The sequence below is a fragment of the Quercus robur genome, chromosome 4 (genome assembly GCF_932294415.1).
Source record: "Quercus robur chromosome 4, dhQueRobu3.1, whole genome shotgun sequence".
Lineage (NCBI taxonomy): Eukaryota > Viridiplantae > Streptophyta > Magnoliopsida > Fagales > Fagaceae > Quercus > Quercus robur.
In genome coordinates, this window is record NC_065537.1 from 40,237,605 (window position 1) to 40,262,293 (window position 24,689).

A 24,689-nucleotide genomic window follows, 5' to 3' on the forward strand; every position below is an offset into this window, starting at 1 on the left:
AGAGCGAAGAATAGAAAACCCACCTCATTCCCGTCCCTGTTGACTAGGGGTGTCCAACAAAACCGTGATCCGACCAACCCGCCCAAACCCGTCTGATCCGGCCCGACAATCGTCCGACCCGACGTTGGTGACGGTCGGCGGCGGATCTCGGCCTCTAGAACCCGAAAACGGCGGGTCGGTTGGCGGGTTTTCTCTCCAAAACCCGAAGAAACCCGACCGAACCGAGATCTAAGCATTTCCGGAAGAAGTTTTTTAGATCCGGCGAGATCTTAGCCATTTCCGACGAGATCCCAGCTAGATCCATGGAATCTTCACCGGATTTGGCGAGATCTCACTAGATCTAGCAAGATTTCGCCGAACCTGATGAGATTTCGACAAATCCGAAGAAAATCCAGCGAAAATCCAGTGAAAATCCGGCGAAAATATCACCGAAATTTCGCCGTTAAAGTGCCAGAATTTGGCCGATTTTCAGATTTCCAACTCCGACCAAACCGACCGCCCTTTGTTGAACGTTTGATCCGCCCGATCCAATCAACCACGTGGTCAGCAGCGGGTTGAAATTCCGACCATCTGATCTGGTCGGGTCGGTTTCGAGTTGGGCACAAACCCGACCCGAACCGACCCGTGGACAGGCCTACTGTTGACACTTGAAACTCATTTTAAAAAAAAAAAATTTTTTTTTTTTTTTACCAGGATTTGTGACGGGGGGAACTAAAATAAGAGTAGCCCAACATTTTGTTTTCCAAGAAAGGACAGTAGATAGTATAGGGGAGAGGATGAAATGGCGGCTGCTCCTTCCTTGTGCGTATTACGCGATTTTCGTTGCTAAATAACCCTAAAATTCTAAGTATTTCGTTAGTTGTCCTGTTACGAAACAATTTGTAATAATAGCATCTCGAGTTTCTTAAACTCGAGATCCAATTTAAAAATCGAGCTTTTAAGACTCGTTTTTGTTGTTTTTCAGTTGCTGACATGGCGAAAGTTTCCACTTGGATAGCGAGTTTATAAAACTCGATTTTGGAAATCGAGTTTTATAAACTCGCTTTCGCTTTAACGCTTTTTTCCCTTCCCACTTAAAACAATCTACAGAGACCCGTTCAAAATCTCTCAATCTCAGACACCGCTCTCTCAAACTCTCTCAAACTCTCTCAAACTCTTCCCCTCACTGTGGAAATTTCAAAATCAACTCACTCTCTCAAACTCTCTCAAACTCTGTCAAACTCGCCGTGCCGAAGGTGGTTCTCCCATTGAGACTCAGCCACCGAAACTGAGTTCTGCTCCCATTGACAGTGAGGCACTCAAAGTCAGTACTGCTCCCATTGAACCACCGTGCGCCTAAGGTACTCTCTCTTTCTCGAACTCCAATCTTAGGTTTTGGAGTTTCATGATGTTTCCTATTTCGTTTTTCAATTTCGGATCTTTCTGGGTTTTGGTTGTTCATGTCATTTCAGTGAATGCATGTATATTATTCTGTTTGGTTGTTTGGGAAATTAATGTTAGCAAAACTGATTGAGCATTTGATTGGGTTTCATTAGTTTAAAAAGTGTTAATATCTGGATTACATTGATATTTAATCTAGTTTGTTGGGGTTTCATTTGATTTGTTTGTGGGTTTTGTTTGATTTGTTTGTGGGTTTTGTTTGATTTGTTTGTGTATCTTGTTTCATGGTATTTTCACTGATTTGTTTTGGGTTTGTTTTAATTTTCTGATTGTATTTTCGTTTGTGGGTTTGTAAAGCAAATTATGGGTTTGATGAAATGGTTCTATGAACGGTGTATGAGTTGTGAAGTAATAAGTGAGAATATTCATTTGAAAAAAATGAGAACTTACACCTGAAAAATAATGGAAGGAAATGGAGTCAACAAAACAATACATCTAAGAATTTTTTTTTATTGGGTTAAAAATACTCAAATCAAGCCAAGGAACGAAAGATAAAAAAATATTAGTTGAAGAAGAGGATTATACCTGTGTTTGGAGTGTTTGGACCAAGAGCGATTCTGTGTTTTGCATCTCAGGATGAACCGGAACCTATGGATCTTATATAACATTGGTCCACAAATCTGTTTTCTGCAATTACATTTTTAATTTTAATTTATATTTACTTATCTGGGGGAAGGGAGGGAAAAAAATAAGAAGAGGACGAGGATTATAAAAAAGTCTTTTTCAATTCTTAACCACCCAAAGGTTAGGAACCTCATGTGTAACTAAACATTAAGAAGTTGATGCATTCGGGTGATTGTGCAGAGGTAACACTAAGCTGAAATTAGAAGTTAGAAGTTAGAAGTTAGAAGTTAGCTGTCCACACTTACTGCACCACCAACAACATAAAATTTAGAAGTCAAACACCATCAAAGAAATCTTAAAAAGTGGGAAACAGAGTCACACCTGCAGACTTTTGAAAATAAAGTTTGATAACTACAGATCCAATGCTACAAAAACAAAAGCAGAAAGTTATAAATCTTAAATATGTATGATAAGATTGTACAAAAAAATAATAGTAGACAATATAATTAGCCCAATAAACTCAAAGAGATGGTACCAGAAGAGAATGTAGAGCTGTTTCAGCTTGATTTCCAAGGAAATACTGCAGAGCCATAGCAGCATGCTCCTGCAATAGGAAAATGCTAAAATAAGTAGGAAGTTTTAACCACCTGAACTAGGAGATGATTGTCAAGATTTTTCTAACATCATTGTATCTGCAAAGAAAAGAAATAACTGAAATACATTTTCACTGGCCTACATAATCACTGAAAACATTTTCTTGATCTATATAAATATTTAAAGTCCATTATGCTCCAACCCTTCATCTGAAACTCTTTATTCCGCCCCCTACTCCACATATTTTAAATACAATGCTATAACTCACTACTTCATTCTTTTCAGAATTAAAACTATATTGGACACACACACACACTATAAGTATCTATCAAAATGGGCATAGGGGACAAAAACTTGGCAAGATTCAAAAGGTAGGGTAGTCGGATTACCCGTAAAGTAACCAGAGTTGTAAAATGTTACCACTATCCTTTCTTTTTCTCTTTCTTTGATAAGTATCTCTCTTTTCTTTTCTTGACAAATTAAGAAATTTGTCTAGAACAGAAACGAATTCAGCAAATAGCATGTAATTTCTACATCCTATAAAATGATCACATTTGAAAATTTAAAAAAGCAATAAAATCCAAGAAAAAAACACAACAGATTATTGCCTAAAGCATGCAGCCAGTTTTATCATTATCCCTTCATATATTAGCCAAAAAGGCATAGCCAGATGGGTGGAAATATATTAAGAACTATCTGTCAAACAAAAAATCCATAAATAGAAAATATCATTCTTCTGTAAGTTTCACTTTCTGGAATTATTTGTGCTAGCCTTTATTTTATATATATATATATAAAACACTAAGGTAGAATTTTCAAAGGTGGAAAATTAGTCTCACCTGTGCTGGGACCGCAACAGCTAGCCTTGCAGGAATATTCTTGGGATCAAGGATGAGGGAAAGCTGATATAAAACTGATCCAGAAAATACTGTTGCAAAGAAAATGTTCCATATTGTAAACCAAAGGACTTTGTTACATGCACTCTTTTCTATATCACTATGAGAAACATATCCTTGAATAGATGAAAGCAACTCCATTATAGGAGGCACTATTTTCAGAAACAACTGAAGAATAAGACTGGGAAGGTATCCTGTAACTACTTCACTAACAAATGTTCTGCCCAAAAAAAATCATAAAATTAGTACTCTGTCACCAATAGATTAAATAAAACAGGCATTAGATTTTCTCATGAAAACATTATAATAATAACAAATTAGATTCCTCTTGATTTTTAAGTTGCATATGGGCAATTAATAATATCACCAAATCACCCCAAATATTCAATAAAATATCAGCCAAAACCACTGCAGTTTTCATCCCCCATGCCCCATGCCCAATGGTCATTTATTTTGCATGACAAAGATTATGCAATATGATAAGTTGATATATCATTCAATGATAACTAAAACTTAAGACTTGAAACTCTCATGCTCTTCAATCTTACCAATCTCATAGCAAGCTAAATAAGTGCAATCTCCTCCTTTAAATAACACATTAGAGATAATAAAATGAAGTTAAGCCTCTCAAGGACAGACATACAAGGGGGCACCATTTCAATGTTTGTGTACCTGAGCCCCCCAGAACTAATTACACCGACAAAAAATTTCTCCCATCCCCTTGAAATTTTCTGTATCAAGACTGCTTCAGTTTGACATAAGATGCTACAGACACCTAAACAAAGTCCCTTTACAGGATGTATAATTTATATAACGAAGCAGCTTTACTCAAATTTTCATCAAAGGTGCCTTCTCTCAGTGTTGTAGGGTTAAGCAGAACCAGTAAAGAAGTGTGCATTAAATTTTAGAAAGTGGAATGTAGACCATGCAGTTCAGTAAAGAGCCTTCATTTATCAAAATAATATACCCAGCCACTCTATTTAGTGATTCTGAACTCAAATTTAATCTGAATGACAATATTTATTATTTAAAAAGTACACAGACTGGGAACTCTGAGTAGATATCCTTAATTAATAAGAGGAAGCATTACATGGGAGAAGTACAATCATACGCCTATGAGGAAGAGTCCTGTAGAATTAAGAAAGTCATTTACTAATTACATAGAAAGTCCGGCCAACTCTCAAGCTGTCTCTTTACAGCAATAGGGCTTAGATAGGGCCTTCATTGTTGTTTTGACTACTTTAGTGAACATAAGATCAAGGGGGAATCAAGTAACCAAGTTCCTTTCAGTCAATGGCAAAAGCCAGTAAGCCACGTACAACTAAAGCTAAAATGTACTACAAAAACCAGATTCTTATTTGTGTGGTGGCAACACCATAGATATGCAAAATTCAACTATTTTAGACGTCTAAATATCCATTTATGGACTTCAATCTAGTTATTACAATTCAATAAGGGGAAGAATCATTCTGAACCATTGTTCAACCAATTGATAAGTGGCAGGAAACATGATACTCACACAGTCCATATATGTTCAACCAATTGATAAATAAGCATGCTAAAAGTTCATAACCAACACAAAGCAGAATTCAATTTCTTTTAATTGTAAAAGTTTACAAAATTATTCCAACTCCAAAAAATTCATTATGTTTTTTTCTAACTTACCAATTCTAATTTCTTTGATTGCGTAAACATCATCGATTTGCATGTTTTTTGGTATGATTGCGTAAACATCAGAGATTTCTTCAAAGATCATATTCAAACTGTTTTCCCATGTTACTTGATGGTAATGATATCAACAAGGGCAAGGGCTTATTTACATTTGAAAATATGCGGTTAAGAACTGAGGGCTTTGTGGATAAAGTGAGAAATTGGTGGGGGAGTTATCACTACCATGGGTCTCTTAGTTATATATTGGCTTCGAAACTCAACTCCTTGGAAGACAATATGAGAAATAGGAGTAAGGAGACTTTTGGAGATGTGACAGTATGGAAGAAACATTTATTGGTGCTAAATGAATGGAGGAAGAGGGATGCCTGATTGTTGAAGTTTCTTTTATTCCAAAAAATATCGGGGCTTCAGATGCTAAAGATTATAGGCCGATCAGCCTTATTGGTGGCGTCTATAAGATTGTGGCTAAAGTGCTAACTACATCAATTACCTTAAATACCTTAAATAAATGCCTACATCAATTACCTTAAATAAATTAAATGGTTTAAATTATTTAGTTTGGACCCACGCTATGATTTGAAGCAACATAAGCGATATTGAGAGGAATATATGATTACTACATTACTGTCTGCCTTAGATTCTGATCTACATGGTTTTAAAGAGCAGATTCTTTCTAGTGAAACCCTCACTTCAGCTGCCAATGTTAATTCTCATTATTGTGCTCATGCTTAGGCCAAGGTTCTATTGAGACAACCATAGTCTTTTGCTTTAGTTTCTAGCATTGGAGGTTGTAATAGCTTCTAGTGGTAATGGTTGTAATGGTGGATGTGGTGACAACAAGTGCTCATTTGGTGGTATGAATTGTACTAAACGTTATTGTTGGGTGAATTAGTAATAAATCAAAGAAAATATAACAAATAATATATAGCTCAAATGACATGCAAGCCAATAAAAACATGGAATTGAAATCAACAACAAAAAGATACTACAAGAAGAACATCTTATATTAGGAAAAAACATGGAGTCATTGGAAAACCCATAAAGTCATTGGGAAGTTCTCTTAGTGGCAAAACCCATACACAACTAATACCCAACTACAATAACAATCAAATCAAAAAACCCATACCTGAAATATGAAATTCTTGAGAGGGAAGAGCAGTGAGAGAGGCAATGTGGTGAGTGAGAGTGAGAGGTGTGAGAGTTAGTGAGGCTAAGTGTATGGGTGAGAGTTGAGGATGCTTTGTTTTTGGGTGAGAGTTTGAAGATACTGAGTGTGGACTGAATAATCTATTCCCAGGAAATACCTTTCAAAACTACTGTTATCTGTTTTTGACTGTGGACGGAATAGAGTTGTAAAATAGTTCCACCAGAACTCGAGTCTTATAGACTCGAGTTCTGTTCAAAGTTAACTACACTGTTTACATAAGTAAATCTCGAGTCTTATAGACTCGGTTTGCGCCACGAGAAACTCGAGTCTATAAGACTCGAGATCCCTTGAAATTATTATTATTCTTATAATTAAATCTCGAGTCTTATAGACTCGGTTTGTGCCAAGCAAAACTCGAGTCTTTAAGACTCGAGATCCGCGTGGCAATTTTTGCCACCTCAGCAGTGCAGAACTAATGGAAAGCGAGTTTATGAGACTCGGTTTTTAAGTTGAATCTCGAGTTTCAAAAACTCGAGATGTTAGTTTTCTAAATTGTTTGAAAACGTGCCTAACTAACTAATTTGAATGGTTGAACGAATCTGATTTGCACAATACCTCCGTATTACGCTACTTTAATAGCTGGAACAAGAATTTGAGAAAGGAAGGGCTTTGCTCAGTCCTACTAAGAACATCATCTTTGTTTGGTCGACACTATTGCAGTAGTAACTTAGTGGGTGCTGCTTGTGCTACTGCTCTCAGAAGCCCAGACCTGGTGGCCTTAGAATATGCTGACCTTAATCTCACACACAAAGTCTCGGAGGTTTCTTTCTTCTTCTTCTTCTTCTTCTTGTTGTTAAAAAATTATCGTTATTTTTGGAACCAATATTGATAATATGATGGGAAATGAGACCCCTTCTTCTCATTAGCCATAAAAGCTTGTTATATTGTCTGGGGCTTGTGGGTGATTTTTTATTTTTAATTTAAATTTTTGAGTGAATTGTGGGGTTATTTATTGGATTGCAGGAGTTGGGTCATGTCAGAATCCGGCAACATGTGAACCCTCTGAGTGCCTCTTTCTCTGTATGTAGTTCATTGGGCCTGCTTTTCCTTTCACAAATATTACAGTTATTCACTACTAAAATGGGTCTTTTTTTTTTTTTTTAGTTGAAGAAAATTTTAATTAGTGAGAAATAGATAAATAATCTTCTGTTTCTGGGTAGATGCCAGCGGATGCACCAGAGTGGGATGAAGTTTTCAAGGACCCAACATTGCCTCTCATGGTGGATGTTGGAAGTGGTAAATGCCTTATCTTTTTCATCTAGAGAAGTGTATACTATTGTTTCTTAATAATGTGCACCTAGTTCATTTAACGAGCTTCAATATTGCTTTGATCACACTACAATGGATTATCCATGGAATTTCATTTAAGGTGGCCATATGTTACTTGTGCCTTGCTCTTGCACAAGTGCATCTCTAAGAACCTTATGTCAAAAATCAGTTTTTTGTTTTAAACGAGTGCAATTGTTAGCCTTTGAGTGCAAATTTCAAAATACAAGGTCAATTAAAAGATACCAGTCTTAACCTTTTTAGAACACAGTTCAAAAATAAAAAGTTCAATCAGAAGTTATTTTCTTTGGCATCCACTCTGTTTCTCATATTTTCTGCATCTACTATAGATGTCATTGCCAGTCCTAAGGCATACCATTTTTCATTACTTTTGCAATGACGGGACAAAATGCTAAAAGATAAAAACGCACGTAAGTGCTGTAATTTTTTCGAAATTTATGAATAGAAAACAGATAAAACAGAGAAAATACATATGGTTACGGGGGTGCTCTTTTTAAGTCATTGTCATAGAATATAGATTACACAAACCTAAAGATGAAACACTATGAACTTATCCTTCCTAGCTTTCAAAAAAGTCAAGAACTAATAACTCTTTAATCGTTATGTTTCTATTACTTCTGTTCGGGCGTGGATTGAATTCCCTATAGAAGGATAATTCAATTGTACCTTCTGACTTTCATATGCCTCTGGACTGGAGAGAGAGAGAGAGAGAGATTTGTCTCGCATGGTTAAGCTATGTAAGATATTGTAGCAATTTGATACATATGGTAGTTGTATGTTTTTTTTTTTTTGATAAATGCATATGGTATTAGTGACTTAATGTTCTGTTACCCTTTTTAAATGCTTTACATTATTTTCAGTCATTGGAGAGGAGAATTAAGAACTCATCAGTTGTACTGATCTAATGATACAAATATCCCCAGGTAGTGGCAGATTTCTCTTATGGCTTGCGAAAAGAAATCCTGAAGAGAAAAATTATTTGGGGCTGGAAATACGGCAGAAAGTATGGGAACCAACTCCTTAGATTACTCTTTATATGCTTTAGAGTTTTTGTGATTGATTCAAATTTATAATTACTCTTTCATCTTCAAAGAGTATGAGGGCTTTAAATTTATGTTGTAACATTTTCTATCCACGTGCAGCTGGTAAAGCGTGCTAACTTCTGGGTAAAAGAGCTAGCTCTTAGCAACATGTATGGCCCTGAGACTTTGTTTTGCACAGTGAAAACAAGAAACCAACTGTTTATCATGGGTGATTAAATAATGGATTGCTTGACCTGAATTGCAGATATTTCTTGTTTGCTAATGCCACAATTTCTTTCAATCAATTAGTATCAACATATCCTGGACCCTTGATGCTAGTCTCAATCCTAGTGAGTGAACCTCTTATTCTGGAACATTCAGGAAGAATTATTTTGCATGTTTAATTCTAGAGGGATTTACTCCAAGTTATTATTCTAGCAAATGGTGAGATATAATGATCATTGACTTGAACTAAAATCATTCTTGGCTCCTATTTATATGCAGTGCCCAGACCCTCATTTCAAGAAAAGGCATCATAAAAGAAGGGTTGTGCAGAAGCATTTGGTAGATTCTATCATAAAGAATTTAATGCGTGGGGGACAGGTATCTATTTAGTTTATATCACAATAGATTCAGAATTCATTTGCAGTACTCATTTTTCTGTTGTCTAAGTCCCCAAACTATTCTTTATTCAAAGTTATTTCATATACAGCCCTTGTCCCAATATTAAGCTATCATTCCCTCTCTCTCTCTCTCTCTCTCTTAAAAAGTTTACTGGGACTCTTTCACTATCTGATCCTGAAACTTAAGGATTAGGAACTTTAGCAGGACCATCTCAGTAGATCAGTTAGGTGACTAATTCAGAACTTAAAAAAAAGAAGAAGAAAGAGAAGAGTTTTTGCTACTTGAAGAACATAGTGCTAGATGCATTTGATTTAGCTTTGGCATAAGGCTAGGCTATTTTTTTTCATGTACCAACCTTGTATCGATAGTAAACTAGAAAAAGAAAAAGAAAATCCTCAAAATAATATATACTATGTTAAATTTCTTGATGAAACAGAAATATGATGTTGTACATACTACATAGTCATTTTCATGTACATACACACATATGCATACATATAATTCAATACACAGAAATGGAACATATAATTCAATACACAGGCACAGACACCCATCTGAACCTCCTCAATACCAACATAATCTAAATAAAACAAAAATAATTTGATTTTGAAAATTTTCATATTTTAGAATTTATCAACTAAAAAGACCTCAACTGAGCCAAACAATTGGGAAGGGCATTTCGACCTTCCAAGATTGAAACTTTCTCTTGCCTTGTAGTGTTTTTGCTGGTTCTATCTTTCCTCTAGAGAGAAGGGGGGGACAAACAAGAAAAAAAGTGACCCAGTAATTGGTGTTTCTGCTTAAACTATAGACTCTCTGACTGGATCACCCAAATGCTTGAATCACTGTTTTGCCCTGATCTTTTTAGTCTTCGAAAGTCCAAACCTGTTGAAATTATTATCAAACCTGTCTTCCCTTTTTATGCAAACATGTCACTGGTAAAATTTCAGTTTTGTCCCCAGCTCCTGCTTGGATTAAGTTGGGTTTCCCTTTTGGGAAAGATATTTAGCAGTACAATGCAATAGTGAATTTGAATTTTCCTTCCCTGGTGTGATTCATTGTTTGGTGTGTTAAAAAAAGAAAAAGAAAATGGAAATGGTGTGTCTATCAATGAATTTATGTGGGGTTGTTTGGAGGCATCTATGAAAGCCTACATAATCCGTAGTAGTTTATTACGCTTCAAATGAAGTTGTAAGAGCCTAAGCAAATTTGGTGGTGTTAATTTAGTTCCATCTGGGTGGGTCTCCCCTCTACCAAGCAAAAGAAAAGCGCTTTAGATGGTTCATGAGATGCAAAAGGACTTAGTGTCACTGATGTGGTTTGTTAAAACAAGATGGGTGATTTTAGTGATGGGTTTGTAAATAAGCTGAATGCCATGCAAATTTTGGAAGGAGTGAAAGCATCAGCAACTATTGTATTCAATGTGGTATGAATTTTGTGCTCCATTTTATTTAGGGGCCTATATGGCAATGGAAGGAAATCTTTCTCAGGCTGGAAATATGAAAAAGGTAGATTTCTTTCAAGTTGTCTGTAGGATATATGAAATTCAGCTTAGAGAATCTCAAGTGGACCTGTGAGATGGTGAGGGTATCTGGCATTAGGGTTGCTCATCTTTGATGATTCTTGTGCTTGAGATTCCACTTTTGTGCCCATTAGTTGGTCTGTTTGATGCTTCATATTGGTCGGATTAGGTTTGAATTGAGAGTTTCTTGATTTGATCGTGTAAACCATGGACCCAGTAAATCATTGCATGCTGTCCAACTCTAGTGCATTCATAATCAAGTAGCTCCACCCTTATCATCCTTTGTTTTTTTTCCTTCCTCCTTTCTTTTCTTAATTGGTAAATTTGGAACTTAAAAACTTACTAATATAGTTGTAAATCAAATGGTTCCAGTTTTCCATAAGACATCTGAAGGTTGCATCCATCAACCAAATTGGTTCCATTGGAAAATTTAAATCTTTCCCCACAACTGACCATGGAAACCGTATTAGGATTCCATGAAGTCATTAATTTCATTTTTATACTATTATGTTGTTATGATAGAGCCATTTTTCATTATAGCTAACACCCTTTTTTAAGTTTTTTCTTTTTGGGCATAGTCATTGTGGCGATATTCATAATGATTGTTGGAGCAAAGGGAATAATTCTTGGTGTACATCAACAATTCAGCATATGTAATCATGCATTAAGTGATTAAGTAATTCTTGTAATTTTATAAGCAACTGTTTAGTTAATCATGAAAGGCATGTCAAATTCTTGATTATGTCAAGTGAAATGCTCAATTTTAGATTCTTTTGTATTGAGAGCTTAAGAATCTCTTCTTTTAGTCATTGTGATTGGCTTCAATGCAAATTTTAACATGCTTTTGTGGAGTAACTTTCTGATGGGGGGCAGAAGCTTTAATGATCTTTGATACCAATTTTGATGAAGGATCTTTAGAAACTCAGCATTAAATTAGGGTACTTGATGAGATTTTGAAGGGTTTTAAGGTTTTGATGTTTAAGGGTTGTGTGGCAAGCTACTCCACATTGCATTATGTGGGCAGTTTGGAGAGAGGAATTGTTGGACTTTATGAGAATGAAGAGCACTCTGTGCTAGATATTAAGAATAGTTTTTTGAGATCTTTGTTTGAATATACTTTTATTTTTTTTGGGGGGGTATGAATGTGTGTTAGTAATTCTTCTAAGGGCACTCACATTTGAGTGTTCCTTCCCTCTAATAAAATATTCTAATTACTTATATAAAAAAGAAGATTTTGAATGAGTTTGATGGTTTGATGTCAAAACAGTGAATAGAGCAAGAAATAAAGAAAGATAAACCCTAGTCAATCACATAGGAAGTAGAGGCAATCATACCCTCAAAGACCAAATAAACTGTTAGAATTTTGTTAAATTGAATTCTCTCTATCTCCATTATTGACTACATTTAAAAACCTCAAATCCTTTCCTAGAAAGAGTAGGATTCCACCTATTGAAAGAATGAAAGAGTAGGACTTATAATAACCTTTTCCTAGAAAAGAGTAGGGAGTCTTGATAACAAAGAAAAGTAACTAGAGCATCTAAACCAAATAGAAATTGATTCACCTCCACAAATAAGACTCATGGGCCTTAGTACAACCCATTCTAAAAAATCTGGCAAATTACCATTCAAGGGAAAATGACCAAAAGCCCCTTTACAGGAAAGGGAGCTAGAGCCACTGATATATTAGGATTAATACACACTGATGTATGAGGTCCTATGAATCACATGGCAAGAGGTGGTTTCTCTTACTTCATTACTTTTATTGATGATTATTTTAGGTATGTTTATTTGTACATAATGAAATATAAATCTGAATCCTTTGAAAAGTTCAAAGAATTCCATAATGAGGTTGAGAAACAAGTTGGAAAATGCATAAAAATTCTTCGCTCTGAAAGAGGAGGGGAATATCTAAAAGAAAATTGCATTATTTCTCAACTGACTCTCCCTGCCACACCTCAACATAATGGTGTAGCTGAAAGAAGAAATAGAACCTTATTAGATATGGTTTGTTCCATGATGAGCATGTCAGAGTTCCCAATCTCATTTTGGGGTTATGCTTTGGAGACTGTTGTTTATTTATTAAATAGGGTCCCCACCAAATCAGTTCCTAACACCCCATATGAGTTATGGACTGGTAAGAAACCAAGTCTAAATCATTTAAAGATATGGGGTTGTCCAGCACATGTTAGAAAGTCTAATGTGGATAAGCTAGGACTAAGGAATGGTAGATGCTTATTTGTTGGCTATCCCAAGGTGTCTACTTGTTTCAATTTTTACAATCCTAGCAAGCAAAAGGTTTTTGTGAGCAGAAATGCTATTTTTTTTAGGAAGATTATAGCTTAAATGAAAGAAGAGCCAAAGTTTCTCTTGATGAACAAATTGATGAACCAACGGCTGAGTTGAATGAGAATAATGAAGAGCAAGTAATAGTGCCTATGGAACCAAGCAAAATGCAAGAGATTCGGTGTAGTAAAAGGACTATCAGGCCTCCAGTTAGACTTACTTTGTTAAATGAGATTTATCTAATGGAGTCAGAGGAGCATGATAATGATCCTTTTACTTATTAAGAAGCAATGAATGATAAGGACGTTGAGAATTGGAAAAAGGCCATGGAATCAGAGATGGGCTTAATGTATACCAACCAAGTCTGGACCTTAGTAGACAAACCAGAAGGTATTAAGCCTATTGGTTGTAAATGGGTCTGCAAAAGGAAAAGCGCAAGCTTAGGGAAACTTTATTTGAAACTAGATCAGTATTTTTCTAAAAAAGCAGTAAAAAAAGATTCAAAACAACTCAGACTAGCTAAGAAAGGTCCCAAGAGGTATTTTCATTATGCAAAACATCTCAAATTAACTCTTGATGGTTGTGGGTTCCAGTTAGCTCAACTGGTAAAGTTTCTGATGGCTGTATAAGAGATCTGGGGTTCAATCTTTGCTTACACCAAAAACTGATTGGTGTCTTAGTTTGATGATAAAGAGCTATTGTGGACGTCATAGGTTGAATCCCTCTTAAAAAAATCTTGAGCACTCAAATCGACTTCCCTTTCCTCTTACTAGTATTCAAAAGGGGCTGCTGCTTAAGTTCCCCATCACTCTGACCCTGGACTTCAATATTCCTTTTAGATTCTGTTGTGTTGTGAGCTAATATAGCTGCTTTCAGTTAGATAATTGGGGTAAGATGCAATGTTTTAACATGCTTTTGTGGGTTGTTTTTCATACCTAATAGAATGATGTATGCTCTGTTTCTAGACAGGTGCATCAGAAAGAAAAAAAAAAATTAAAAGGAGCAAATGAGTAAAATAATTCTCTTTCTAAACAAATGGTGCTATAATTTGCTTCAAGTATGTAGGGATAAATCTTCATTTTCTACCCAGTTTTCTGTGTTGAACATACTATTTTACCAAAACTTCCTTCATACATGCAAGATTTAGGCATGTCTTAAATTTCATTTTGATGTATTGATCAGGTGTTCATACAGTCTGATGTGCTTGAAGTGGCGCTTGATATGAGAAATCAGTTTGATGCTGATGTGGATGTACTTCATCACATTGATGCCCTCAGCCAGAGTGTCTTGTGTGACAATGAGGGATGGTTGTTGAGCAATCCAATGGGAATAAGGACTGAGAGAGAAATTCATGCAGAATTAGAAGGCGCAAGAATTTTCCGTAGGATGTACCAGAAGATGGCGTAAATAATCTATAGGCTCTTTGTTATTAATCCTAAGGAGCAGTTCACTTGTCAAGATGCAGCCTTTTGAAATAAAGGCTATCAATTTAAATTTGAAACCCCGCCCCATTGGGTCACTCACTTCTTCCCCCACCAAAAGAAGAAGGTGGCTAGGTTAATTTATTGTGAGGTATCTTGTAGGGACTTTTATTTTGGGAATGAAAAAAAGGCATTTGTATTAATTGAATTGTCTTACATAGGTAGTACACCTATCAAAAAAAGAAAAAGAAAAAAAAGAAAACATAGGTAGTAGTAAATAACTTGGTAAAAAAACTGGAGCATCCTCCAGTCAAGCAACAGCATCTATAATGCAAACAACATGCCATGCTGATCTGTTAGCAACCCTGTTTTCCTGCCTACCCACCAGACAGTCCAACAAACATTCTTAAGTCCTTTAATCCATTTCTTGCTTCAACCATCAATTGTCCCACACTCGACAGGTCCAGTTCTGTTTCTATAACAGTCTTCTTCATCTGTAATGAACTTACTTCATTGATCACTTTGTGTACTCCTATATTCTGTGCAAAATATATAGCTCGAATTGCTGCATTCTCTACCACTCCACTGACCATCTCTTCTTTCTTATTGCTGCAATTAGCTCCTCGTTGGAGTGTCTAATTATAACTCCTACACCTGCTGTGTTTTTGTACTCCAGATATTCTCACCCGTTCTTCTTTCCATGCATACACCATGATCATGTATCATATGTGCATTTGCACCATTTGGTAATATGTATAAAAACAGCTTTAAAATTGTAATGCATATCTATAATGGGCATTTATGAATGCTATGATAGAGTAAAATTTGATAAGGGAGCAAATTTCTTTTTTTGATATAAGATAGAAATTCTACTTTCGCTTAATCTTAGTGTATATGTGTGAAATTTTCTCCCAGAGACTTGAATCCCAACCCTTATCCCCCACACTCTACAAGCATTTATACTTATGGAGTGACCATCGCACCAAGGGTGTGTGATGATATAAGAGAGCAAATTTCAAAAAGAGCAAAAAAAAGAAAAAAGAAAAAAAAAGGAAAATGTATCTCGAAATTCTCGACAAACAACATAATAGTATGCATTTCTACAGAACCAAATTACCAATAAATGACTAACGGTAAGATAGTAAATTTATATATATTTAAAAGCTGAAGCGTAGTATTTATTGTTGTTACAGTCTTGTTGAGCCATATCAACGGTTACATTATTCACTTATTTTCTACCTCTTTTTTTATTTATTTATTTTTTTAGGGTATGTTTGATAACTGTTTTTTCCCCTTATTTTCTATTTTCAAAATTTTTTTTTTCTATTTTTGAAACTAAAAAACTTGTTTGACAACCCAAAATTAACAGAAAACAAAAACTGTTTTCAAAACTAAATTTGTGAAGGAAACTAAAAACATGCAAAAGACTGTTTTCAGTTTCTAATTTTCAAAAGTAAATGAAAATATGCATTTAATTTAATGAATTTGTCCCATTTAATGAGTTAGCATTAAAGTTCAATTCTAGTAACAACATATTTTCTATTTTTTTTTTCTTCAAAAAACTAGTTTTTTAATTTCAACTAACCAAATATGTTTTTGATTTCAAAAATACAGAAAATTGTTTTTTTTCTTTATATTCCCAAAAACAAGTTTTTGAAAATAGAAAATAAAAACTATTACCAAATATAACCTTATTCTCCCTATTTTAAAAAGAAGAAGAAGAAAAAAACTCTTCTTCTCCCTATTAGTCTACATTTACTGTTACACTTCTTTTAACATTTCTCCTCTCTCTTTGTTTCTTTATCTCCCCACTACTCTTTACTTTATTGTTACAATTTTTTCATCTTTTTTTCTTTTTTATATTTTGACCCTTCTTTTTCCTATTTTATTTTGTATAAATTCGATACCAATTCTCTCATTCAATCTATATTTTTCCCATAAATTCTCTCATTCAATCTATATTTTTCCCACAAAAAAATTGTGAGTATTCTCTCTCTCTCTCTCTCTCTCTCTCTCTATTGAAGCATTCCAATTTGATAAGGAATCAAACACGACAGCAAATCAGATTAGATCAAACTCAAATATTACAGTAGATAAGAACAGTTCGAGATAAGCACGAACACTTTCATATCTCATATGCTTTTCTATCTCATCTACCATTTGTATTTCAAATGTTTCATTTTGTATTCAAACATCTTATCCTATGCAACTAATCTGATTATATATATGAAAATAACTCCCAACGTTGAGAGTGTGGAGAATAAATTCAATTCATATAATATCTCTGTTCATATACTTGAGTGTGGAGCATAAATTTAATTCATATAATATCTTTGTTCTTACACACACTCTCTCTCTCTCTACTTTCTTTTGGTAGATTTTTGTTCTTTCTTATAATTGTAATTAAGGTTGATGGTTTTTTTTATTTATTTATTTATTTTTTTTAACAATAAATATGTGTTTTGGTATTGTGTTTTTTTAATTTCTCATCACTAAGTCTTCCCTCTCTATTTTATAACTTTGCTTGAATTTTGGTTTGGGTTAATATTTAGTTTTTTGGGAAATAGGAATTTGAGTTTATATACAATCTACATGGGTATGAATTTGAATATATACCTATCAATTGTTTGAGTAATAAATTATTATAAATTCCATCTTTTTTCCCTTTGGTTTTATCTTAATTTTGGTTAAGATAACATTGTAATTTTGTAATAAGTTTTTATTATTATGATAATCTCCGAGATGATAAATTTGAATAATAAATTTGAAATTTATAAAGTTTAGTTGTATATTAGGTAAATATAACACACTACAACATAAGTTAGAAGAATATGGTTCACCTTAAAAATATATTAATCAAACATACAAAAAATAATTGTTACTTTTTATATATTACATCTCATTACATAATATTTATATATTCTCATGCATCGCAAGGGTCTGCGGTTAGTTTAAAAGAAAAAAGTTGACTTGATAGAAGAGAGAGACATATATTGCAATTGGCATCAAACTAGATGAAAAAAAGAAGGGAGTCCAGTGAAGAATAAAGTGCATCAAAACCTTTACGTCCAATACTGCTCTCTTTTGAGAAAGGCAGCTAGTCAGCTACTTTGCAATTACTCTCCAGAATCTTTTCTTCAAATGCGCAATACCTAAATTCCTTCAAGATATGTACTTGCCATATCAACATTAAAGCAGAGGGCATTGTTCTATTCATATGTTCCTCTCTTTTGCACTTTGTATATGCTGCCAAAACAAATCTCTACAGCATATAATCTTTTACTTAGAAGTTAGAACAATTTAAATATATATTTACTATAAAGTCTTCATTTTTATTGGAATTTATAAAATTATTTAATAGGCAATTCTATTTCTAGAAAGGAAGCATGTGAAAAAAAAAAATGAAAATTTTCCGGCAATAAAGCAAAAGCATTGAACTTTAATATCTTGATTGCTTCAATGAATGGATAACACAGAAAAAAAAGGTTGTTTCTTTACTATTTGTTAATTCCACTTGCTTTGCCTAGAATGCCTTAAGTAATCTTTTCTCTTTCTATTTTTTCCCTGAAACATAAGTAAATTATTCTCTTGTCATATTTAATCACGTATATATAAAATTACTTGCACTCCATATGAAAAACTTTATAGAACCCGCCATTCACCATTTATTTATTTATTGTTATTATTATTATTATAGGTTTTATCAACCAACAATCTTGGGTTGCACAATAAAACTTTTCCCCTTTCAAATACCCCTCCAACCGTAATTAATCCTTTCCTTTCATTAGTTAAACCTAATATCATTATTAAGAAAGAACAATATGATAAAAATGGTGATAAAAATACCTATAAGAGGGTCCAATGTAGCGAGATATCAGTATTACTTGGTATGCTTCATGATCTTAAGGAACACAAAAGATGGAGAGTGGATTGAAATTGGAATTAAGCCACCAAAGGAAGAAAAGAGAGGAACCATTCATGCCATCCGCTATCACTGAAGGAACAATTGTTAAAGTTGTTTGTGTTACTTTTGCTGAGAATCATTGCTGTCTAATATTACTTTCTTTAACCTAGAGAATTAATCCTTTGTGCAAGCATCATTAAAAGACAATTAACAGGAAAAGTGTTCAACAATGTCACCTTCATGGCTTATAAATATTGATGTGTTTATGCTAAGCTTGACACTACAACCTGCCTCTCATCACTTTTATCATCCCACAAAACTATTAAGCATTCCTGAAAGGGATAAAAAAAAATGACAGACGGAGTTTTCTTTGACCTTTCCTGGAAAGTACTTGAAGTGCTACATTCCTTACTTCTCCAAGAGATAAAGTTAGCATGTGGTGTCAAAGCTGAGCTTGGAATTCTAAAGAGCACAGTTTCCACAATCCAAGCCGTGGTTCTAGATGCAGAAAATCAAGGTTCTCATAATTACGAGATCAAAGACTGGCTCAGAAAGCTCAAAGATCTCTTCTTTGATGCAGATGACCTGCTGGATGATTTCTCAACTGAAGCTCTGCTACAGAAAATGATGACTGGAAGTAAGATAACAAAGGAGGTACGCATTTTCTTTTCAAGTTCAAACCAGCTTGCTTATAGTCTTAAGATGGGCCATAGAATAAAGGCAATTAGGGAGAGACTAAATGCCATTGCTGCTGATAGGATGAAGTTCCGGTTTATAGAAAACCCCATTGAGCCACAAGTCAATATTAGGAATAGAGAAACTTATTCTTTTGTACTTGAAGAAGATGTGGCTGGGAGAGATGATGATAAGAAAGAAATTATAAAACTTCTTTTTGATACCGATGTTGTAGAGAATGTTTCAATTATTCCAATAGTTGGAATCGGAGGATTAGGAAAAACTACACTAGCTCAACTCATATACAATGATGAAAATGTCAAAAATAATTTTGAGCCAAAGTTGTGGATTTGTGTCTTGGATAATTTTGACGTAAAACAAATTCTAGAATCTATGAAAATTGAGAGGCATGAAGAAAACCTTGAGATTTTACAAAATCAGCTTCGAGAAACACTTAATGGAAAAAAATACTTCATTGTCTTGGATGATGTGTGGAATGAGGACATAGATGAATGGCATCAATTTAAGAATTTATTAATGGGTGGTGCAAGGGGAAGTAGGATAGTGGTAACTACACGCTCTATTAAGGTAGCAGAGATAATAGGCACAACTTCACTTTATGATCTTAAAGGCTTACCGGAAGAAAAGGCTTGGCCCTTATTTGTAAAAATGGCATTTAAAAATGGCAAAGCACTAGAGAACAAAGCTTTAGTAGCATTGGGAAAACAGATTGTGGGAAAGGGTAATGGGGTTCCTCTTGCTATAAGAACAATAGGAAGCTTATTGTATGGTAAAACCTCCGAAATTGAATGGCAATCCTTCTTAGAAAATGAACTCTCAAAACTAGATCAACAAGAAAATAAGATTTTATCGACTCTAAACTTGAGTTATGATCATCTTCCGTCGCACTTGAAGCAATGCTTTGCCTATTGTAGATTGTTTCCAAAAGATCATAGAATTAATGTAGATAAACTTATTAAACTTTGGGCTGCACAAGGTTTTATTAAGTTAATAGATCAAAGACAACGTGTGGACGATGTTGGTAGAGAATATTTTATGCAATTACTTTGGAGGTTGTTTTTCCAGAATGTAGAAAAGGATGATTTGGGCAACATAAAATCATGCAAAATGCATGATCTCATGCATGAACTTGCAATTCTTGTGGCTGGGACAGAAAGTACCATATTAAATTCAAGTTGGGAAAATGTTATTGAAAATGTTTGTCATGCATCATTTGGTCCTATGGATTTATTATACATCTTTCAATGCCCAAGTGTAATGGATGGAAGATAAGAACAATTCTTGCATCTAGTGTAGGGGGGAATTTGGATAGCTTAACTTGCGATGCACTTGTCTCAAATCTCAAGTATTTGCGCACATTGGATTTGAGCAAGGTAGGGCTACGTGTAGTGCCCCATTCAATTGGGGAATTGAAGCATTTAAGATATCTTAATCTTTCTGAAAATTCTAGTATTGAAATTCTCCCCCATTCAATTACTAATTTGTTGAATTTGCTTACACTAAAACTGAATAGTTGTTTGGAGCTTAGAGAATTACCCAGGGACATTCAAAAGTTGGTCAGTCTCAAGCATCTTGATATTACTGATTGTAGCAAATTGACACATATGTCCTTTGGACTTGGGCATCTTTCTTCTCTTGAGACACTACCAATGTTTGTAGTGAGCAAGGAAGGTTTCAAGGCTAGGCCTATTGTTGGGCTAAGTGAATTGAAATGTCTTAGAAATTTGGGAGGAAGCCTGACAATTACCAACTTAAGACATGGAAAAGATGACAAGGTGGTGCTGGAATGTAAAGGTGCAAAAATGACTGAGAAACAGCATCTTCAACGACTAGAATTTTTGTGGGACCCAGAATGGACTGAAGAAATCAAATGTTATGATGAAATGTCGTTGGAAGGGCTCCAGCCACATCCAAATCTTAAAGCATTGGGGTTTTATGGTTATATGGGTGAAAATATTCCAAGTTGGGTCTCTTCACTCACTAATCTTATTGATTTGTGGTTAAGGGATAATCGTAGATGCCAGCACCTGCCACCGTTAAATCAACTCCCTTTTCTCAAGACTGTCAATCTTTTGGATATGGCAGCACTTAAATACATGGAGAAAGACACTGCTAGTAATTTGTTTGGTTCCTCTTCTTCAAAAGCAACATTTTTCCCATCCTTATATTCTCTTGAATTAAGGAATTGCCCTATTATGGTGGATGAGAGATTATGATAATGAGGCAGAGCATATGTTACTGCCATCATTTCCTCGTCTTTTAAAATTAGGAATTTATCAATGTCCTAACTTGACTTCCATGCCCAAGTTTCCATTTCTCAAAGAAGAGCTGCAATTGTATAAAGCTAGCTCAAAGGTATTGCATCAGACAATGAATATGGTACCAAAACAGAACCAATCAACCTCCTCCTCATGCAACTTTCCCCTCTCAGAATTGGAGTCTTTGTCCTTACTGGATGTTTCAGATTTAGAATTGCTTTCAGAGGAGTGGCTGCAGAACCTTGTTTCTCTCTGGAAACTCTTTATAATATTGTGTGATGGACTAGGATCTTCAACTTGTAGAAGTATTCAACATCTCACCTCGCTTCAATCTATGGAAATATGGCCCTACAATGAGCTTGCTCTGCTAAACAATGAAGATGATGCCATGCAATGGCATGGCCTTAAGAGCCTTCGTTCTCAACGTCTTATGGGAATTACAAAGCTAGTGTCTTTACCAAATGGGCTTCAACATTTTATGACTCCTCAACAACTCATAATTTCAGAATGTCCTAGTTTGATGGCTTTACCAGAGTGGATAGGCAACCTTACATCACTACAAAGTCTTTTCATTCGCAATTGGTCCAACTTAACATCATTGCCTCGAGAGATTCATGAGCTCAAATCTTTAGAAAATCTGACAATTATTGATTGTCCCCTCTTACGTCAAAGATGCCTGAGACAAACAGGTGAAGATTGGCCCAACATTGATCATGTCCCACACCTAATTGTGGATTATTGGGACCAGCCGGAAATAATTTCTTCAGGTATGCACCTATCTTTTATTCCCAATTTGTCATAGCCTTCGATATTTCTTCAACATGCTCTTCTTCTTGGTGCATTTTGAGCCTTGTTGTATTTTGGAGAACTTCTTGGTTAATTGACTTCTCATGCAGGAACAAATGAACCATCTAAGACAGAGAACAAACCTAGGCTCAAAATTCGGACCCTATTCAAAAACTGCAATTGTGCAACAGGTCAAGAACTCAGTGGTAATCTTATTTTCTTTCTTTCTTTCTTTCTTTCTTTCTTTCTTCTTCTTTTATTTTAAAATTCTTTTGTATTTTGCTCCTATCCTTAAAATTTTTAATAAGACACGATTTTTATTTATTTATTTATTTATTTTTTAAGTTTTAGGAGAACAAATAAGTATAACATAAATTCTTTCATTTGTTCTTTTATAAAATAAGATTGTGTTCATGGACTGACATATATGGTTGATTATTATAATTACAGAATCATAGAAAATTTCTTAGCACTTTGAGGGCAGAACTTAACCAGGCAACTACACTGCAGAATTGTGCTAACTATGGAGGTATTTTGTTTGTTTGTTTGTTTTTGTTTTTTGTTTTTTTCATTAGGAGAGAGTGGTGTTATATTTAAAATTTTGACATAATTTGCAAATTCTCCATTGAACTACTCAGAAAATAACTAATGGCTTAAGTTGTTCTTTGATGATCCTTTCTGTACACAATACATTCTCGTTGTAATTCTTTAGGCTTCTTTGTGTCCATTGTATGTGAAGTAGTCTTATTTTAATTACATCATCTTTACCTATAAAAAAAGTAGTTCTTTGATGGGATAATCTACCTAAATAGATTCTTCTTTTGGTTTATGTTAAAAGCAGAACATTCAATAATCACAAGATTCTCCATCTGAATTGCAATTTTTACCTACTAACTGAAAATTTCTAATTATAGTTTGAGTTTTTTCAAACATTTCAAAAAAAACCTTTGGTGCCTTCAGTTTCTTTGTTCTTTATCCCTTTTTATATGTTGGGTTTCTAATGCAGAGAGCATCACACAACCACGAACTATTTTTATTTTCCTTGTGCTTGATCTCTTGATATTTCTCTATCTCCTGCAGCTGCTAGCAACCTTTCTTTCCAAATATTTCAAAGTTAAAAATTCTAGTCTTTTGATTATTTGTACTCCTCATTGTTGTCTTGCCAAAAAGGAAAACTTTTTTCCCTTCACAATTTTTATGGATGGCAAGTAATAACATATCTTCTTTTTATCTGTTTTCATGTGATAGATTGTTAATTATCAGAGGAGCACCCAAGTAACAAGTTTAAGAACTTTGTTCGCCAAGTGGTTGATATCTTGCCTCTTTATCTACCTTCTAAAGCCATCTTTAAACCTAAGGTATTTGACTTTTTTTGTAGAATGGAACACCAATATTATTGTTCTTGTTTGTTCTTCATTATGTTTTTTGAGGTTTTGATATTTTGGAGAACTTATCAGTGGTTTGATTTCTCATGCAGAACGAATGAAGGCAAGGAACAAATCTTGCTTAAAATTCAGACATTGTTCAAAACATTCAGGCCTTGAAATTAAGCAAAGTTGTGAACTCAGCGGTAATCATCTTTTCTTTTTTATTTTGTATTTGGGAAATTTCTTTCTACTTTGTATTCTTTCTGTTTGTTCAAAGGACTTTTGTTGCATTTATGATTTTTTCACATATATGGAGAAGAAAAGGATAGTGTAACTTGCTTTCTATTCTAACAATTTAAATCTTTGTACCTAAAACTGAGTTGATGAGGTGTGATTTAGGTTGCTTTTCTGAAATAGAGAAAATCTTACACTTGAAGGGAGTATCTACCTGATCAACAAACACTGCAGGAATTCACTTATTATTAGGGTATTCTGTTCAGTCATTTCATTTGCACAATGTAATTAGATTAATTAGAAAGAAACTACTGGCTTAGTTAGTTTATACAATTAAATAAGGCAGAATAATTTCTTCTTCTCTCAAATGTGTTTGGAGAATTCTTTTTAATGTCAAAAGCATGATGAGATTGAGTCTAGTGTCTTTAGGGAATAAAAATGATTAAATCTAAAGGTAGACTTAAAAAAAAAAAAAAAAAAAAAAAAAAAAAAACCATCCAAATTGCATTTTGTATGTGTTGAGGACTCTTTTTTCACGCCACATGGCATCACTTCATTGGCAACTCGCGTCACATCAACATATTATAGATTTTTGGGTAAATCTCATTTAAAGCCCAAAATAAGCTTATATCTTATTCAACTATATGGATTGGGCTCACATGGCCCACAAGATCCTTACTTCAAGAGGTGGATTCATGGTCCATATTTCCTTTTCATCAATTGGGATCATAACCCACGGCATTATCAACATTAATATATGGATCAAGTTCAAGTAATGAATCAAAGCTCATGGCCCATATTATCTCTCTCATACTCATGGAAGGTGGCTTCTCCAACAAAAGCCCATATTTACATAAAATGACAACAAGCCCAAGGTATGTCATCTCATCTTCGGCTCATGATCCAAGCTCAT

At 34.5% G+C, this 24,689-nt stretch overlaps 2 protein-coding genes across 3 annotated transcripts; both read left to right on the forward strand.

Moving 5' to 3' along the window:
• The first annotated feature begins 727 nt into the window (after nt 1-727).
• On the forward strand, nt 728-14,734 carry LOC126721698 (uncharacterized). The gene is made up of 9 exons (XM_050424756.1): nt 728-804; nt 6,931-7,132; nt 7,336-7,392; nt 7,533-7,608; nt 8,583-8,662; nt 8,802-8,851; nt 8,947-9,031; nt 9,186-9,284; nt 14,293-14,734. Exons 1-9 carry the CDS (start codon nt 782-784, stop codon nt 14,515-14,517), a joined length of 897 nt encoding a protein of 298 aa, XP_050280713.1. The 5' UTR covers nt 728-781; the 3' UTR covers nt 14,518-14,734.
• A 3,194-nt stretch (nt 14,735-17,928) lies between these two features.
• LOC126721700 (putative disease resistance protein RGA4) lies at nt 17,929-24,138 on the forward strand. 2 transcript variants are annotated; one of them, XM_050424760.1, is made up of 7 exons: nt 17,959-19,089; nt 20,645-22,156; nt 22,286-22,381; nt 22,626-22,704; nt 23,424-23,533; nt 23,653-23,745; nt 23,942-24,138. In XM_050424760.1, the coding sequence occupies exons 2-4, from the start codon at nt 21,334-21,336 to the stop codon at nt 22,631-22,633; spliced, it is 927 nt and encodes a 308-aa protein (XP_050280717.1). In that variant the 5' UTR covers nt 17,959-19,089; nt 20,645-21,333; the 3' UTR covers nt 22,634-22,704; nt 23,424-23,533; nt 23,653-23,745; nt 23,942-24,138. The 2 variants fall into 2 exon arrangements, with proteins under 2 accessions (XP_050280715.1, XP_050280717.1); XM_050424758.1 differs by having other exon boundaries at nt 17,929-22,156.
• Nucleotides 24,139-24,689: the final 551 nt, after the last annotated feature.

Coding starts and splice junctions, on each gene's coding strand:
- LOC126721698 (XM_050424756.1), top strand. CDS start 782: ATGGCGGCTGCTCCTTCCTTGTG. Junction 7,133..7,335: donor TCACACACAAAGTCTCGGAG/GTTTCTTTCTTC, acceptor ATTGGATTGCAG/GAGTTGGGTCATGTCAGAAT. Junction 9,032..9,185: donor TGATGCTAGTCTCAATCCTA/GTGAGTGAACCT, acceptor ATTTATATGCAG/TGCCCAGACCCTCATTTCAA.
- LOC126721700 (XM_050424758.1), top strand. CDS start 18,787: ATGACAGACGGAGTTTTCTTTGACCTTTCCTGGAAAGTACTTGAAGTG.